The sequence below is a fragment of the Oryza sativa genome, chromosome 8 (genome assembly GCF_034140825.1).
Source record: "Oryza sativa Japonica Group chromosome 8, ASM3414082v1".
In the NCBI taxonomy this organism is placed as follows: domain Eukaryota; kingdom Viridiplantae; phylum Streptophyta; class Magnoliopsida; order Poales; family Poaceae; genus Oryza; species Oryza sativa.
The window spans coordinates 17,630,180-17,647,240 of NC_089042.1; the positions used below are offsets into that span (position 1 = coordinate 17,630,180).

Sequence of the window (17,061 nt, forward strand, 5' to 3'; positions counted from 1 at the left end):
ACCCGATAAAGTGTGCTTTTGGTGTATCTGCTGGCCAGTTTTGGATAATATCGAGGAATATCTTAGTTCCCCACCAGTTTTGATTTCACCATAGAAGGGGGTAGCATTCAAGTTGTATTTGTCGGCTGGCGAGAAGTCAATCGGCTCAGTTTTGATTCAGGAGCTTGAGGGGAAAGAGATGGATATATTTTATTTAAGCCTCAGGCTCTTGGACGCAGAAATGAGGTATTCTCCTGTGGAGAAGTTATGTTTGTGTTTGTATTTCTCCTATACAAAGTTAAGGCATTACCTATTATCCAATGAATGCACTGTGAAATGCAAAGCCGATGTGATCAAGTACACGCTATCGGCCCTAATTTTGAAAGGAAGGGTTGGAAAATGGATATTTGCTTTAACGGAATTTGATCTTCGGTACGAGTCATCGAAGGCGATTAAGGGGCAAGCTATAGCCGATTTTATTGTGGATCATCGTGATGACTCAATCGGCTTAGTTGATATTGTGCCTTGGACTTTATTTTTTGACCGATCAGTGTGTACTCATGGTTGTGGTATTGGCTTGAGTTTGCCTATACTATTAAGCCTTATGCAACTAATAATCAGGCTGAATATGAAGCGGTTCTCAAGGGGTTGCAATTGCTTAAGGAAGTTGAAGCCGATGCTATCGAAATTATGAGTGATTCCTTGTTGGTGATCAGTCAATTGGCAGGAGAATATGAATGCAAGAATGATACATTGATGATCTACAATGATAAGTGCCAAGAGTTGATGGGTGGGTTTCGGCTGGTAACTTTAAAGCATGTATCTCGAGAGCAAAATGTTGAAGCTAATGATTTGGCTCAGGGAGCATCAGGGTACAAGCCGATAATAAGAGATATCAAGGTGGAAGTTGCCACAATATCAGCCGATGATTGGAGGTATGATGTGTATCAATATTTGCAGAATCCATCTCAATCGGCTTCTCGGAAATTGCATTATAAGGCTTTGAAGTACACCTTGTTGGATGATGAGTTATATTATCGAACGATTGATGGGGTGTTGCTTAAGTGTTTGAGTGCCGATCAAGCCAAAATTGCGATAGGCAAGGTAAATGAAGGAATTTGTGGTACTCATCAATCGGCTCACAAGATGAAGTGGTTACTTCAGCGTGCAGGGTATTTTTGGCCGACAATGTTGGAAGATTGCTTCAGATACTACAAGGGATGTCAAGATTGTCAGAAGTTTGGAGCAATTCAGAGAGCACCAACATCGGCTATGAATCCTATTATCAAGCCATGGCCGTTTAGAGGATGGGGTATGGATATGATCAGCCAGATTAATCAACCTTCAAGTAAGGGGCATAAATTTATATTGGTTGCGACTGATTATTTCACCAAATGGGTAGAAGCTATTCCTTTGAAGAAGGTTGATTCAGGAGATGCTATACAATTTGTTCAAGAACATATCATCTACCGATTTGGTATTCCCCAGACCATTACAACTGATCAAGGTTCGATCTTTGTGTCCGATGAGTTTGTTCAGTTTGCCGATAGCATGGGCATCAAGTTGTTAAATTCTTCCCCGTACTATGCGCAGGCTAACGGACAAACCGAGGCGTCTAACAAGAGTTTGCTCAAGTTGGTTAAGAGAAAGATTTCTGATTATCCTCGGCAATGGCACACTAGACTAGCCAAAGCGTTGTGGTCTTATCGGATGGCTTGTTATGGATCGATTCAAGTCTCTCCTTATAAGCTTGTTTATGGGCATGAAGCAGTTTTACCATGGGAAATTAGAATCGGCTTGAGAAGAACGGATTTACAGGATGAATTGACAGCCGATGAGTATTATAATCTCATGGCAGATGAGAGGGAGGATTTGGTTCAGTCAAGATTGCGAGCTCTTGCAAAAGTTACCAACGACAAAGAAAGGGTTGCTCGACATTATAACAAGAAGGTAGTGCCTAAGTCTTTTTCTGAGGGAGAGCTTTTTTGGAAGTTAATCTTGCTGATAGGAACTCGAGATAACAAATTCGGCAAGTGGTCACCAAACTGGGAAGGACCATTTCAAATTCATAAGGTTGTGTCCAAAGGAGCTTATATGTTGCAAGGGCTTGATGGAGAAGTTTATGGATGAGCACTCAATGGCAAGTATTTGAAGAAATATTACCCAAGTGTTTGGGTCAATTCATGATTGGCTAGATACTGCCGATGCGTGATAGCCGATGTGTTTACATCGCCTTGAGATGGCCGATATAGTTATATTGCCCTTAGCAGTTTTATTGTCATAATCGGTGTGTTCTGCCGATGTATGATGACCGATATTTAATGTATCGCCCTTAGTAGTTTTTGTTATTTTGTCACCATCGGTTGTGTTCTGCCGATGTATGATGGCCGATATTTCATATATCGCCCTTAGTCCAAATTATAATTTTATCAATGCCTTCATCATTGCAAAATTAGGGGGGCACATATATACACAAATTGCGAATTTTTCAAGCAAATTGAGAAGTTGAAAAAGTTATATTAATCGGCACAAAGGATCAGCATGACAATCAAAAGGAGTACCAAAGTTTCTTAGACGATTATAAAATTTTTTCTAAGTCCTATTACAGAGATAATCAGCCAATTACATAGACAGATAACGCTGGATAGCCGACACAGCCCGTTGTCTAATTTGATCTGCTTCTTCGATGGCTTGGATGTCTTGGGCATCGGTTCCAGGAATGACCTTGAGAGACTTAGTCAAATCGGCCACGTTCCTGATAGCCGATTTGAGTCTCGATTTCTGCTCCTCAACAGCCTTTGGGAGATCGGCTAGCTTCTTCTGCTCAAGAGCCAGTTCGGCATTGCATTCCTCCAGTTGAGCTATGAGATCTATCCTTCGAGCCTCAAGCCGATCTATATTGGTTAGAATCGGCCCAACAGAGAGTTGATCTAGCTTAGCTTTTTCTTCATGAACGGTTTGCCGATTGGCTTGAATAGTGGCTTCAATATCTCTTCGCTCTCGCCGATCGGCTATCCTTTGCTTGGCTTTTTCTAGCTTGAATTGATGTTGCTCGAGGTACATAGCTGGAGAGATGGTATTCGCCAGATCATCCGGGACTAGGGCTTGAATTTCTGCAAATCTTGCCCGGATTGAACCACAGTCCACCACCAAGTTGTCTAATGATGACTCTAGCTGATGAGATATGTCTTCAAGAGTTCTTTTGACATCATCGGTCAGAGGGGCTGAAGCTTTGCTTGTTGTTTCTTCATCTGCCTCTTCATCAAAGTAATCCTTGATATCAAAAGAGAACAGATATGAGATTCTAAAGGTAAAGTTGAAGATGATTGAATACCAAAACATGTTATACAGCCGATCTGAGATTCTAAAGGGTAAACTTACTAGGATGGCAGGAGCAGCTGGTTGTTCTTCTTCCTCGATGTTATGGCTGCCTGCAGCCGATAGAGTACGATCACTTGGCATCGGCTGCACAGGAGGTGAAGGAGGAGGAGGAGGAGGCTGCAAAAGATAAGTGTTAATTAACACCGGTTTTGATAGGAGCAAAAGGATTTTACATAGGGAACTTTATTGGTGGGGCTGGTTTGGGTGGTGCTGGTGCCGATTTCTTCTTCACGGCAGTTTTCTTTTTCTGCAAATACAAGATTAATAAATAATCGGCTATGCAAGTTGTTTCAAGAGATGATCAAGATATTTACCCTTGAAAAGTGAGCTAGAGCAGCAGGAGTTGGAGGAGTCTGTTTGGGCGAAGCTGAAGGTGTTTTTTCTCCTAAGTCACTCAGTTCGGCTGCCGCTTGGTCGACGTCGTCCTCGATCTCTTCTTCATCTAGAGCTTGTTCTATAGATGGATCTAAGGCAGGCAAATCATTGGTTGGCATGGATTTCTTCTTCTTGGCCTTTTTCTTTGGAGCCATAGCCGATGGATCAGCAGCCGATGCCCTGGTCTTTCTCTTCCTGCCTGTATCGGTTGGCTCTCTCAACTGCCCTTGGAGTAGACTTGAGGTCCTGGGGGCATGGTAGCCGATGACAGGGGGAGATGGTCCACCTCCGTTTGGTATAAGGCCTGGAGCATATTCTATGCCCTTGCCACTATTGCTTTTGTGAGGAGGAGAGGATTCTGTTGTCTGCAAGGTAGAAGAGGAGATTAGTCAAGATACAAATCAGCTAACAGTTATTTTAACAAAATTAACAAAATAGAAATTTACCTGAGGGATGACATCTGGGAATAGATCCGTCATGTACATGGAAGCCGATTGATGGAACAGGTGTAGCTTCCATTCACCCCACCATCTATCAAAGGCCTTGCTCTTGAACTTTGCCAGTTCTATGTTCTCAATGCTGCCCAAGGGAGGTCCTGGGATGTTGAGCAGCCGATCCATCATCAAGGTCGACGAGATCTCTCCTCTGCGCTGAATTTTGTCGGCAAAATACAAGCCGATTGGCAGCTGTCCCATCCCAAATTGCCTAGCCGAGCTCATTGGATGGTAGAACTCATAGGACACTTGAATGTTTCTTCCTTGATGGATGCCAACAGGAAGAATGCATGGGCTGATAGCAACCGAGAAGACCTCTCTAGACTTATCATATCTTTCAGAATTGATTTCTTCGAATCTGAAATCTGACAGCAGTTCAAAGCTCATTGAGTTTGCATACGGAAACCAAACTCGGGTATCTTTCTAAAAACCATCATAAAAACTGAAGAACCAATCTTTCAGCAGCTCAGCTGATAACTTGGATCCAGAATCGGCTGGTGTGGATGCAGCCTCTCCATACGACATGCATCGGCGGTGTGTGCGCTCTTCTCCATCATCATCTGTGATCGACTCTAGTCTTGGAAATTCAGCATTTGACAAAGATGGCCGATTCACAACCTTCATGGCAACAAGGTTAAGCTATGTCTGCAGAAACCACCATGGGCCACCTGCACTGACCACTGACCCTGTGGCTATCTTAGCTGATGCGTTGTTCAACATCTGATATAGGTAGCCGAGAAGGATTTTTCCCAAAGGAATTTGCTTTTTGGTTTCAAGGGATTCGGCTAGAACTGCCAGTTGGTAGTAGGGCCACAACTTGATCCACAGAAGAGGAACTTCTCAAGCCACATCATCAGAAAGGCTGTATGCTCTCGAGGGGTGACAGACCCTCTTTGCCCATATATGTAGCAATATAGCCAGACCAGCTGCCTATGGTCTTAGTTTTGAACTCAAACTGGTTCTTGGAGTTCAAGTTCATGGGGTTGGCCGATGCGGTGATATCTAGGCTAATGATCATGGTGAAGTCTAGCAGAGTAGGGGTCATCGGCCCATGATTAAATAGGAAGGCGTTGAGGGTGTTGGACCAGAAATACGTTGCAGAAGCCATCAGGGGCTCGTCCTTAGCCGAATTTGCTAAAGTAAGAGCAAGCGCTTGGCCGATTCTGAGTTCATCCCAATGGGTCTGCTTGCTAGCTGATATACGCTTGTACCATACGGGCCAACTTGTGTCAGGAGAACTTTTCTCAAGGGAAGGCCAAGACTTGAAAGTATTCTTCAATGACCTAGATTTGGGTTGGCCAATCTAAAGGGTATCCTATTGGTCTCGGCGCTAATGAACTCAGTGGGGTCAGAATTGCCGATCGGACCAAGAAAATACTGATGCTCATGTGACAGGCTGGGAATCGCAACCAGATTGGAGAGATGCTACAGATGCAAAAGGATAGAGAAGAAGAAAACAAGATGCAACAAGGAAAAACCGATCTACTACACAAAGAAGGGGATCTAGCCGATGGGCATGGACCTCTGCATACTCGGCCGATGGCGCGGCAGTCGGGCTGGCGGAAGTCGATATCGCCGCGGGCAAAAGCTTGGCCGGAGGAAGAGTCGCCATGAAATCGCCTTGCGCACCGAGGGGATCGCCGGGGAGAGAGAGGACGAAGTTGGCTTAAGCGGTGAAAACAGAAGTGACGGTGTGAAATCTCTCGGGGGTGACGGTTAGTATTTAAAGCGCTGCGGTAACGGTTGGAAAAACAACAATGAGCGATATTCTTGGAGGAGCAGATATGGCAAATCCGAAACATTACCAAATATTCCGGACTTGGGGGGCATGTGTTAACGACCAAATTTGGTAATTCAGGTATCGGAGATGAAGATAAAACCGAAGTGGAATCCAAGATAGAAATCATTCCGGAAACAGAGCAAGAATCGGCTGAAGTCCGAATCGGCTGCAACCAGATCGACAGAGTTCGAGTCGGACAAGGTTAGCCGATTGAGCCGATTCCGACAATACGACTCGGTATACGTTGTCGGGTTGGGTTGAAGTGCTTCACATGGATTGCCATGCACGGGTTGAGTCCTGGAAAGGCAATTGTATCTATTAATTAGGATATTTTATGTAATTTCCTTAGAGATAAGTTTGGGCAAAAGTTTGCCGCAAAGACTTATGGTATCTTAGAGTTTGTTAGAGATAAGAGTCGTCTCCGACATGGACATATTTTGTAATCTCGGGTATAAATAGACCCCGAACCCCATGTAATTAGATAACACACGTTCAATAACAATCTCAGGGCATCGCCACCCTTTTACTTTCGTTTTGTTTTCGACGAGTTCTTGCTTTTGGGTTGAGCTGCATCTGTTTCGATCTTCAACTAGAGGTAAAACTTGTTATGGCGGCTTGCGTTCTCGGGATTAGTGCTTCCATCTTTATAACACTCTAATCTTGTTTATGTAAGTTGTCGAGTTATCATATATTCTATATAATCTCCGGCAATATTGTTATTTAACCTCCAGTCGGCTAACATTTATCACTAGAGGGCAGCCGATTAGGTTAAATACCAACGTTGACTTAGATTATATAGGGTATCCACCACCCTATGAAACATCCAACGGCTTCATTGTCTAGATATTGTTCTTCTTTTCATACTTATAGCTGCATCAGTTAAGTTTGACCTTATAAGTCATGATTAGAATCTCAATCTCTAGCCTGTCTTTGGTTGCCAATTAGGGTAGTATCGGGGTTTCAACCGATCTTACCTGATTTAGCCTTATATCTTATGTGCTTAATTGATATACTAGATCTGCCCTTTATGTTGAGATCTTATTGCTTTTAGGTATATTAAGCTTCCTGTTTGATATATTTTGTTTGCTTTAATATCTTAATATAGAGTGGTATTAGAGTATTAGCCGATACATGCTAGATATATCTGATCGGCTATGCTATGAATGCTTATAATCTTCTTGTTAATATATATTTCGATCTAAGTGATTTATACTGTCTCGGCATGGCGACCGATCTATCCCAATCACTTGATTTAAGTATACATCGACATAAGGATTATATACCATTAATATCTACAGCCGATCGAATAGATTTAGTTCTTTCTTGTTTACTTGTGACTGTCGATCGATGCAAAGATGACATCGGCTCAAAGATAAATGATACGTCATCGGTGACTGGCTGATCGGCTATCGTTTATGGATTTAACTGATATTTTCCTGTCTTTGTTTCTTGTTGATTGCAGGATAAAATCAACTGGCACGCTCACGAACCTAAAGGCATGCTTTTTGGACCTGCACTGGAGTTAAGTAGATCTCCCAGGCCTCGTGTTTTTCACATCAACACCTCCGTAAGGGTTCGGCCGAACCCGAGATGACTCCGTTGGCTCCGGTTTTTTGCCAGGACACTCATTTAGGGCCCCTCAATCTATTGGTATGCATGTTCGCGCCATTTGGAGGTGTTTAATTAGGTTTTTAGGTCCAAAACTCCATAAGTTTGGATATGAGTTTGATTTTCCTCCTCCTTTATATATATTTCTTCTCAACTTGGGTAGTTTGTCACCTGCACACAAATATACACCAACACTCGTGGAAATTGTTAGAAATAAACCCTACCACTATGTTGGATGTTTTATATTTATAGTCTTATGCTGGTATTGACGGCGTTAATTTGGTACTTAACAGTCGTCAACAATGATACACATAGGCGAATACAACTAAGACAAATAAATTTCATATTACAACAACTTTAGATATACATAGGCCGACATGCCATACAATATACGGTTCAGCGGAAGCATGTCTACCCAAAAGAATCCCACAAGCAACCGACAAGAGGTAAGCCCCTAGTTAGAACCATCCTAAAAGAGCAACGGTTCCCGCAACATTCAACCCAAAATAACCTTATCACCTGCAACAAAGACTAAGGAAAACAAAATATACAACAAGCAAGACTCATTACATTAATTAAATCAAACCTAAATGCATGCAAGCTCTAAATCGAAGGAAAGGCTATATGTTGTCTTTAATTTTCAGCATAAAGTAAATTTTATTTCACAAGCATTTTGCAACAGTATTTAATAAAACATTTGAAACATATATATCAAGTAAATAATGTTGTTCACCATCAAGATAACATAAGTATACCCTTGCTGCCCTCCATGGCAACAAGTCATATTTTACATCATCTTAAGCCAAAAAGTTACCATAAATCTACCATTTTCACATCCTAAGTTCACAAACACATTTAGAAAACATAAAACTATACTCATGGCACTCGTTGTGTCGCTCATGACCGTGAGCACGGCCAATCGATTAGACTCTGCAAAGTTTATACAGTTTTACCCACATGATGTGAATCATTCAAGTTTGTCCAGTACCCATCGGTACCACCACACTCTACACATTGAGTACGGTCTAGAGGTCACAATGAAGCCTTTACATTATTTACTATCAAATCCTTGCATGAGCACGATGAGTGTTGTTCCACATAAAGTCTACAATCTTAATGCCGTTAGATTGGGGGAGGGGGGTCTTTACCAATGTAACGCCGTAGGCAAACCGGTACAGTCATTTCCTACGTGGCACTCAACGTTGAACGTGAGGCGGAACAATACAATCGTCCCCTCACGCGGAATAGTACAATTGTCCCCTACCAAATCACAAATAAATGTGAGGCGGAACATTACAGTTGTCCCCTCATAAACAATAAACACAGAAAAGGCGAATCGATACACTCGTTCCCTTGCAATTCACATAAACATGGGCAACTCCCACAAATAGCCCTACCATCAAGTCGTAGGCACTATCGCTACTACAATGGCCTCCCAACTGCATGCATAGATAATAAACAACTTAATGAGCTTAGGCCATCCATACTAGCACATATGGTTGCACGGTATATAATAGTTGGTGACATAGAGTTTAGTCCTTAGTCGACTCAGGCGAACACTCCCCCTATCGGTATGCAACTACCACCATATACTCCCAAGTCTTAAAACATGTTTTTCATCATTTTAGTTCACAATTATCTAGAGTATACATCTCTGTCCAGAAGTTACAAAATTTCCAAAATATTGAGTATAAATGATCCATTATGTTTGAGGTATAGTTTCTATGCATGTCTAAGCATATGGCAAATATATAGGCATGTATATATCCATTTGAGCACTTGATAAGTACTCTAAACCATTCTAAGTTTACAAACAGTAGGGAGACCAAGTTTCAAGGTGGAATATGCACCAAATAGGTCATAGCTACCATCTACCAAATTTCAAGTATCGGTATAGCAAATACGCGTGCAATTTTGTAAAGAAAACATTTCACTCCCCAAAGCATAGGCTTCATTATGTTCAAAGGATGAGGGGAGCACTTGCCTTTCTCAGATTCAATCTGATCATATACTAAAATCACTCCTTCTCCGTTGACGGACTCCTTACCTATACAATTTATAATGTGTACGCATAAAAATATCAAAATATGCGAAAAAGCCAAAATGCTCTAAAACGCATGATTTCTTGACAGTAGTTGGGTTCTGACCTAAGATGAGTTTAGGTAAAATAATTTATATTTTATCATTTTTATTTTAGGACATATGAATTTTATAAGTTATAGGCTTGAATATGTCATTTGTTCCTTAGGCTAAACTTTGGAATAATTTTGTTATGTGGTTGTGTCGAGATATACTTCAAAGCGTTAAAGAGCATAATTTTCTAAGCTCAATCTAACTGGTATCATAATTTTTGAACCTTCTATGAATTTCTTATGCATTTTACAAGCTAGGGTGCACATTATGTTAACATTTTGCTGTACAAAATTTTAGAGAGATTTCTTGTACTGTTTGTTCCATATTTTAGTGCATAGAAATAAAGGGTGCGATTTTGTGGTTCTAACAAATTTTAGTTCAACTCATTTTGTTTGTTCCATGTTTTTGTTTACAAACTTCATGAGCACAACTTTTTGTGTCTACTGGAACTTTGTCCAACTCAAACTGAGCTAATATGAGTTTTTCCACAAAATTTACAAGTTTATCTATTTTCAGTTGAACAAGTAATGCCTTAACTATTTCTCTTATATTTTTCCAGATTTGAAATAGGGGGTCCACTGGCAGTGTCTGGTCGATATGCAAAGAGACCCCTTAGGTTCCAAGGAATCAACCCGCTATCCTATTTCTGCCCTATGTGAGTGGAAATTCTTTCAGGTAGATCCTTAGACTTATTCTAATTTACAAACTAGGTCCCTGTGATTTGCCATAATTAACCTTGCCGGCGGCAAACGGTGGGAAATCTCGTGAGGCGGCTAAAATAGGAACTGTAGAGAACACTTTTGCAAACCTAGAGGTGGTGGTCTTAATGAGAATGATGACCGGATCATCGCCAGAGGCGAGTCCGAGCGGCGGCTGTGCAGGGGCTATGCATGCAGGTGAGTCCATAGCCTTGTTCATGGGAAGGGAATGCATGCATGCTACTTCTTGGGCGTCCAGGATGCTCACTGGTATAGATGGCCATATGGCCTGCCCAAGGCACGCCATTTTGGCCCGGCCCAAGCACGGCACGGCCCGACTTGGGGTCGTGCCCGTGCCGGCTCGGCCCGACAGCCGGGCCGTGCCTGGGCTGCACCCTCGGCACGGTGGGCCGGCTCGGTACGGAACGACCGAATTAAAAAGTTGAGGAACGCAAAATAGACTTAATGAACCATGTCATACAGGGCCCAAAAGAGAAGAGGAATACAAAATAGACTTATTTTCTATCCAGACCACAGAGTTGAGGAACCAAAAATAGACTTATTCTGTGAAAAAGCGCAATGGACCGTTGTGCCTTCGGGCCGGCCCAGCATAGCCCGAGTCATGTTGGGCCGTGCCTGGGCCATGTGTGCGGCCCGTGGGCTGGCACAACACGGCCCAGAGTGTAGATCGGGCCGTGCCGGCCAGACTAACTTCGGCACAGGCATGGCCAGGCCTGGGCCGTGCCGGGCCGTGCCGCCCGTTTGGCCATCTATACTCACTAGGATGTAAGAAGGGATCTGCGAGGCTTTGATAGCAGCGGCTTCGGTTGGAACGGCTCGGCGGTGAGGAAGAACTCCGGGTGGATGTCGACGGTGTGCTACGGTCAACGAGCTGGAAAAACAACATGTCCAGTGTGTCAGTGTTGTCCTAGGGAAACTACGGATGCGACGAATCGTGCTGCAACTCACCGGAGAGGACGAAATCAAGGATGGAGGCGGCGGCCGGACTTGAGGAAGAAGGAGGGGATCTCCCTATCCACGCGCTTCCAGTTCGATTCCTTCGGCCATCGTTCTCGTGGAATCTTGTGGACATCGGGGGTGTGAGAGCTCAGCCGGAAATGCACCCGGTCAACGGAAACGGCGAAGCGACGAATGGCGGCGCTTTGGACACCGGAGACAGCCGTGGCCACGCTCCGACGTTCTTGAACGGCTCGATCTCGAAAACAAAAGGTATGGATAGATTAAGCATGGAAATAGTAATACGTTTTCGATGATGGTTTGCAGCAAAGCTCACCAGAGAGTGGATGAAGACGATCAAACACTTCCGACTGACAAGAAAGACAAGGCCGTTCCCGGCGATTCCGAGGTGGACGCGTTTTGTTTCTTCGTGGAACGTAATAAGGGAGAGAAATGGAGTATGCTGGCGAGGTGGATCGTCAAATGGTAGAGTTTTAGGTGTCAAGTTCGAGCTAGGTGTCAACCGGTGGCCATGACACGTTCTATGGCACTTGGCTGTGTTCCAGGCTGTGGGGGTGAGCTAGGGGTGTGTTATTGAGGATGACGAGTAGTTCCCATGGACCCTGGGCCCCTCTGGCAGTGATAGAGAGAATGAAACACTCTAGAAGCAAGTATGTAGACTATTTCAAGGTTTGATTTTGCACTCTTGTGTTTCTCTATTTATATTGGGACTTAGGGGGAGACAAGCCAGCACTAGGTAGACAAGGATGTGGTCTTATATATGAGCCAAGTCCCAAGGCTAAACATCTTTTAGAATTACCATGGTAAATTTGTAAAGAAGGCCAATTTACTATGTTGACTGCAGTCAAATATTGTTTAAAGAACTTGTGGCTCTTATTTAAAGTGGTTAGATTTCGAATTAAATTAATCCAAGACTCCTGGTAGTTAAGTATACCATGTTTAACATGCTGATCAAAAGTTTTTGCTAGGAGAGCTATGGTTGAATTACGGTGAAGGTGTAAATTAGGCAATGTGCTATTTCGTTTTTTTTTTTTTTTTGCAGATTTTGCTGTTTTGGATGATTTATTGAGGTATCAAATCAAGTGATAAAATGATGTCAAAATTACAGTAAGTTGTCGGTAGCGCAAATCCACGCGCTACATCGCAGAATAGTAGTTCAAGCACCGCACAACGCCTTCTCCATCTGGTTTTCGCTTTTTTACCACCCCACATTTCCTCCGCATCCCACCTTTTCTCGGTTCGTTTTTTTTTCATTTTTTACCACCCCACCTTCCGTGTTTCTTTTTTCTCTTTTTCATCTCATTCGTGCTTCATCAATGGGCCTGGTAAAATATTAACCATCCAAATTTTTCTGTTTTTCATTCCTTCTCTATAGTTTTTCTGTTTTCGCGTTTTAGTAAAACATTTACCGTCTAGTTTTTCTTTCCGAGTTTTCCCTTTTTCTAGTATCTCCGCACGATTCAAAAGTAACAAATTTACTCTGTGGAGTTTTTCATTTACTCCCAGTCTCCCACATCTGCTCATTCTAAAGTAACAAATTTACTCGCATGAATGCCTCCACATCGTATAACGCCATACCTAGATGGTCGTAAAAGAATTACTACCAGCTTACAACGCTAGTAATTTTTTTACCAATATTATAAATATTGTTTAGATTTCATAGTCTGTGAGTAAAACAATTACTACCTTCCTCTCGATATAGCCCATGATCTCGTAGCCACCGTGTAGTAATATGTTTACTGATGTGTTCAATACACAGTATAAGAGTAAAAACTGAGATTTCGTGGTCTGCGAGTAAAACAATTACCACCTTCCTCTCAATATAACCATGATCTCATAGCCACTGTGTAGTAATATGTTTACTGATGTTTTCAATATACAGTATAAGAGTAAAAACTGATACTAAGAGTACTGTTGATCTGTATCACAAAATAGTCGTATGAATGAAAAAATTACAGGCTTAATCACACACAAGCGATAAAATTACTCACAGGTGGATCAAACTAGAAAATAAAAAAATGATTCAGCCAAAAATCCATCTGGTGGCTTTGCTGGATCTTGCTATAAGGACAAAGAGGATGGTCTGTGTCTTGTGACTGGTAGTGGAGAGGGCAACTGGGTGGCGAGCAGTAATCGACGATGGAATCATGGAAGGATGTAGCAGTGTGATATAGAGATGAGCTCGATGTTGCATAGTAGCAGCCATCCATCATCTAGCAAGCACAAAAAAAATGCAAAAACATTCTCGTTCATGTCAATAGAGATGACGAGCAAAAGAAAAATAGCAAACAACCTCCATCACCGGTGGACTCCACCCTATCCTCTGCGGCCAGCCACATGGAACACGATGTGCAAATGTAGGACTTGTGCAGCCCATCAATTGAGATCAGGTAACATTGGAGATTGCACATTAATTTGATATGCAAAATAATTGGGGCTTCTTGCGTGAAGTTGAAGGAGAGTATGCAGATGCAAATCAGAGTATCATTTCCTTACTTGCTTGTTCTATTAATGTCGCCAACGCGAAGCAGCCGCTGGTTGCTTCTATTGGCCTAGGTGAACACCTCCTTGCTGGTTAAGGTGCTGCCCAGCGTCCGGCAGCGAAGCTTGAAGCAGTGCCTTCGCCTCAAGCGCCGCCAGCCAGGCCACCGCTCGCCGGCCACCGCCATCAACCGCCACGGTGTCGTCGTCCTCCTCCATGGTGTGTCACCGATCTGTGGGCTGGGATGGTGGATCGATTCAGATCCGAAAAAAAAGGAAAAAAAACGAAGTGGGGGCGAGAGTGGTTGGTTGGGTACGGGAAAAATAGAATATATACCGGGAGCAGAGAAGTTGTATTTATCAAAGTAAAACATTTACTCCGATAATGTTGGGAGCACGATGCGAGACATTGGGGTGGGATCGGAAGCAGGGGAGTTGTTTTTATTATCGAAGTAAATCGTTTACTTGAATAAAGGTGGGTGGTAGAGGCGCGCGATAGGAGTAAATCGTTTACTCCAACAACGGTAGGAATAGGATGACGGGGCCTAGGATGATGCATGTTTCGTGCTTGAAATGCTACGCTCCTAATAGTAGTTCTAGTAAGTTGTATGTGTTGTATAGATTATTTAGGAATTTTTTATTTTATATTGCACCATAATTGTTTAGAATTTTAATTATCTTTACAATGCATATGAAACCTATAATGAAGATGCATTGAAGAGCCAAAAACAAATGAAAATAATATATGCACATACAGCAAATGATGGTTTTACTCATTTACATATTTTGTTCACGAATTTCTCAAAGTATATTTTATTGGTATGTTATATGTGGGACTTGGTGAAGATGGTGTGACTCTAGGCAATACTTTCTTCTTAAACACCTCCCGTTTCATAGCTGCAATAGCCTCATCCAAGGTAGGAATTGTGGTTTGATGAAACATTGCATCTCTTCTCCCTTCAAACTCCGAATTTAGGCTCTTCAAGAACTCAATGACCCTTGTGCGCTCAATCCATTTTCTCATTTTCGCTATACAATCAGGGTGCTCTAATCCAAGAGGATCATAATGATCTAAATCAGACTACAAATGCTTCAGTTTTGCAACATATTCTACAATAGAATGCTCCCCTTATTTCAAAGCACTTATCTTCTCTTGTGCCTCCACCATTAGCATCACATTTCCTTCTCCTAAGTAAAGATTAGTGAGAGTTTTCCACATCTCACTTGCACTAGAGATGGTCTCAACAGTTGTAGCAATAACAGGGATAAATGAAGTCAACAACCACGCTACTACTAAAGAGTTGCTAGCACTCCAAGTCTTCCACTCAGCACTTGATGTGCTCTCAGACACTTTTATCTCCCCTGTAACATATCCTTCTAATCCCTTTGTCTTCAAGATCAACAATGTTCTCATAAACCAACTCAAACAATTTTTGACACCTTCCAACTTAATATCATTTTGCATCAACTCAATTGTTTTACTGATTCAACATGAGAAACAATCGCATGGCTGGTATTAGATGTCTCGCTAAATTTCTTAGCAAGCATATCTACCAATTTACCCATCACCTATTCAATCCCTTGGTTTTCCCTATTACAGCAAGTTAATAGCAGCTATATCCCTTCTTCTTGCCTCCACAAGTTAATCTCTTCCCCTTCTTTTCTTGCTGTGAGACCTCAATCTGACCAAATCCTCACCTTCTCAGCAGCAGCAGCAGCAGAAAATCCTCACCTTCTCGAGCAGCAGCCGCAGCACTTTCTCAAGCAGCAAGCAGCAGCTGCACCTTCTCAAGCAGCACCTTCACACGGCAGCAAGCAACAGCACCTTCTTCTCTCCACACGCCGTCGCCAACTTGCCCTCCGTGCACGCGGTCTCCGTTGGCGCTCCCTGCTAGCCAAACCTTCTTCTCTCCACGTCGGAATCCTCCAAGCACAACCACAGCAGCCACCGCTACCTCCACCGTCAACACGCTCGCTTCCTCGCCGGGAGCTCCAGCACCACACGCCAATACACCGCCGGTGCGCCCTGCTTCTCCAGCCACAGCCACCGCTAGCTAGGGTTTAGCCTTGGCGCAGTCGCTGGCGACCAAGCTCTGATACCATGAAGATATTTGTGATTGTTTTTCTAGAATCTTCACACACATTATCTCATTTTCAGCCATACATATACAAGAAGCATATATGGACTCCTTTTTGGGTCTAGAGTAATTAGTACAGGGTTATTACATTACATAGCACTTGGCATAGCACACTTCCAGAAAGGTACTAGGCAGGTATTACACATGTCAAGCCTAGTACTCTATACGCTGTCCTACCCATAGGTTTCTTCATACTTATCTTCATTAAGATGACAACAGCTTTTGTCATTTTACTAGTTAGTGGCTTCGCAAGTCTCAAACAATTTAAGAAACCCGAGGGCGGCATCCTTGGCCTTCTCTGGTGGCGGGGAAGTGGGGGTGATGGGCTCAAACTCAGCCTTCCACCCAGCGACGCACTGCTCGCCTTCCTTCCCCGGGACGGGGGCGAAGGAGAAGGTGACATGGTAGGGATCATAGACCTCCTTCAGCTCACCGCTGACCACTTCATAGCCGAAGGACCGGCCTGTCTCGACCTTCTCAACCTTCTGAACAGATTCCTTGACAAAGTGATGAAGTGCTGCAGTTGACACAGTTCATGCTTACAACAATTAGAACAGCTGACAATACTATTTGACAGCTACAGTATGAAAATGACACTATGACATTGCATGTGAACAATTGGAAACTTTGTACCAAAAACATATCTGAGATAGTTTCTTTACCAGGTCCTAGCTTGAAGATCCTGAGGCTGCCAGGGCTGCCATCTCCTTCAAGGTACTCGGCGCCCGACAGCATTTCGGGGCTGATCTTGCCCAGGGTCTCATTGTTGGTGAACATCTCCCATGCCTTGGATGCAGGGATGTTCAGGTGGACCTCACCTTGCAGGCTCTTCATCTTCCTAGCTGCTGCTGCTGCTGCTGCTCTCAGCTCCAATCTCCTACTGAGTAGTGGCTGGCTTCTGGTTGCAGTGCAAGTGTTGCTGTGTGTGCATTCTTCTGAGACATTCACATGGACTTATATAGGGGCAGCTGCTGGCATTTGGTCCCTTGCAGTCTTGCAGAGGAGTGTAAATATTG

At 43.1% G+C, this 17,061-nt stretch overlaps 1 protein-coding gene and 1 long non-coding RNA gene across 2 annotated transcripts; both read right to left on the minus strand.

Annotated features, from left to right (window-relative positions):
- Nucleotides 1-10,890: 10,890 nt before the first annotated feature.
- Nucleotides 10,891-11,873, minus strand: LOC9269992 (uncharacterized). Its single transcript, XR_001548127.3, has 3 exons — nucleotides 11,743-11,873; nucleotides 11,418-11,664; nucleotides 10,891-11,340 (listed from the first exon to the last, which is right to left on the minus strand). It is a non-coding gene; the product is annotated as an uncharacterized lncRNA (long non-coding RNA).
- Nucleotides 11,874-16,027: 4,154 nt separating this feature from the next.
- LOC4345410 (MLP-like protein 423) lies at nucleotides 16,028-16,974 on the minus strand. Its single transcript, XM_015792929.3, has 2 exons — nucleotides 16,708-16,974; nucleotides 16,028-16,562 (listed from the first exon to the last, which is right to left on the minus strand). The coding sequence occupies exons 1-2, from the start codon at nucleotides 16,877-16,879 to the stop codon at nucleotides 16,279-16,281; spliced, it is 456 nt and encodes a 151-aa protein (XP_015648415.1). The 5' UTR covers nucleotides 16,880-16,974; the 3' UTR covers nucleotides 16,028-16,278.
- Nucleotides 16,975-17,061: the final 87 nt, after the last annotated feature.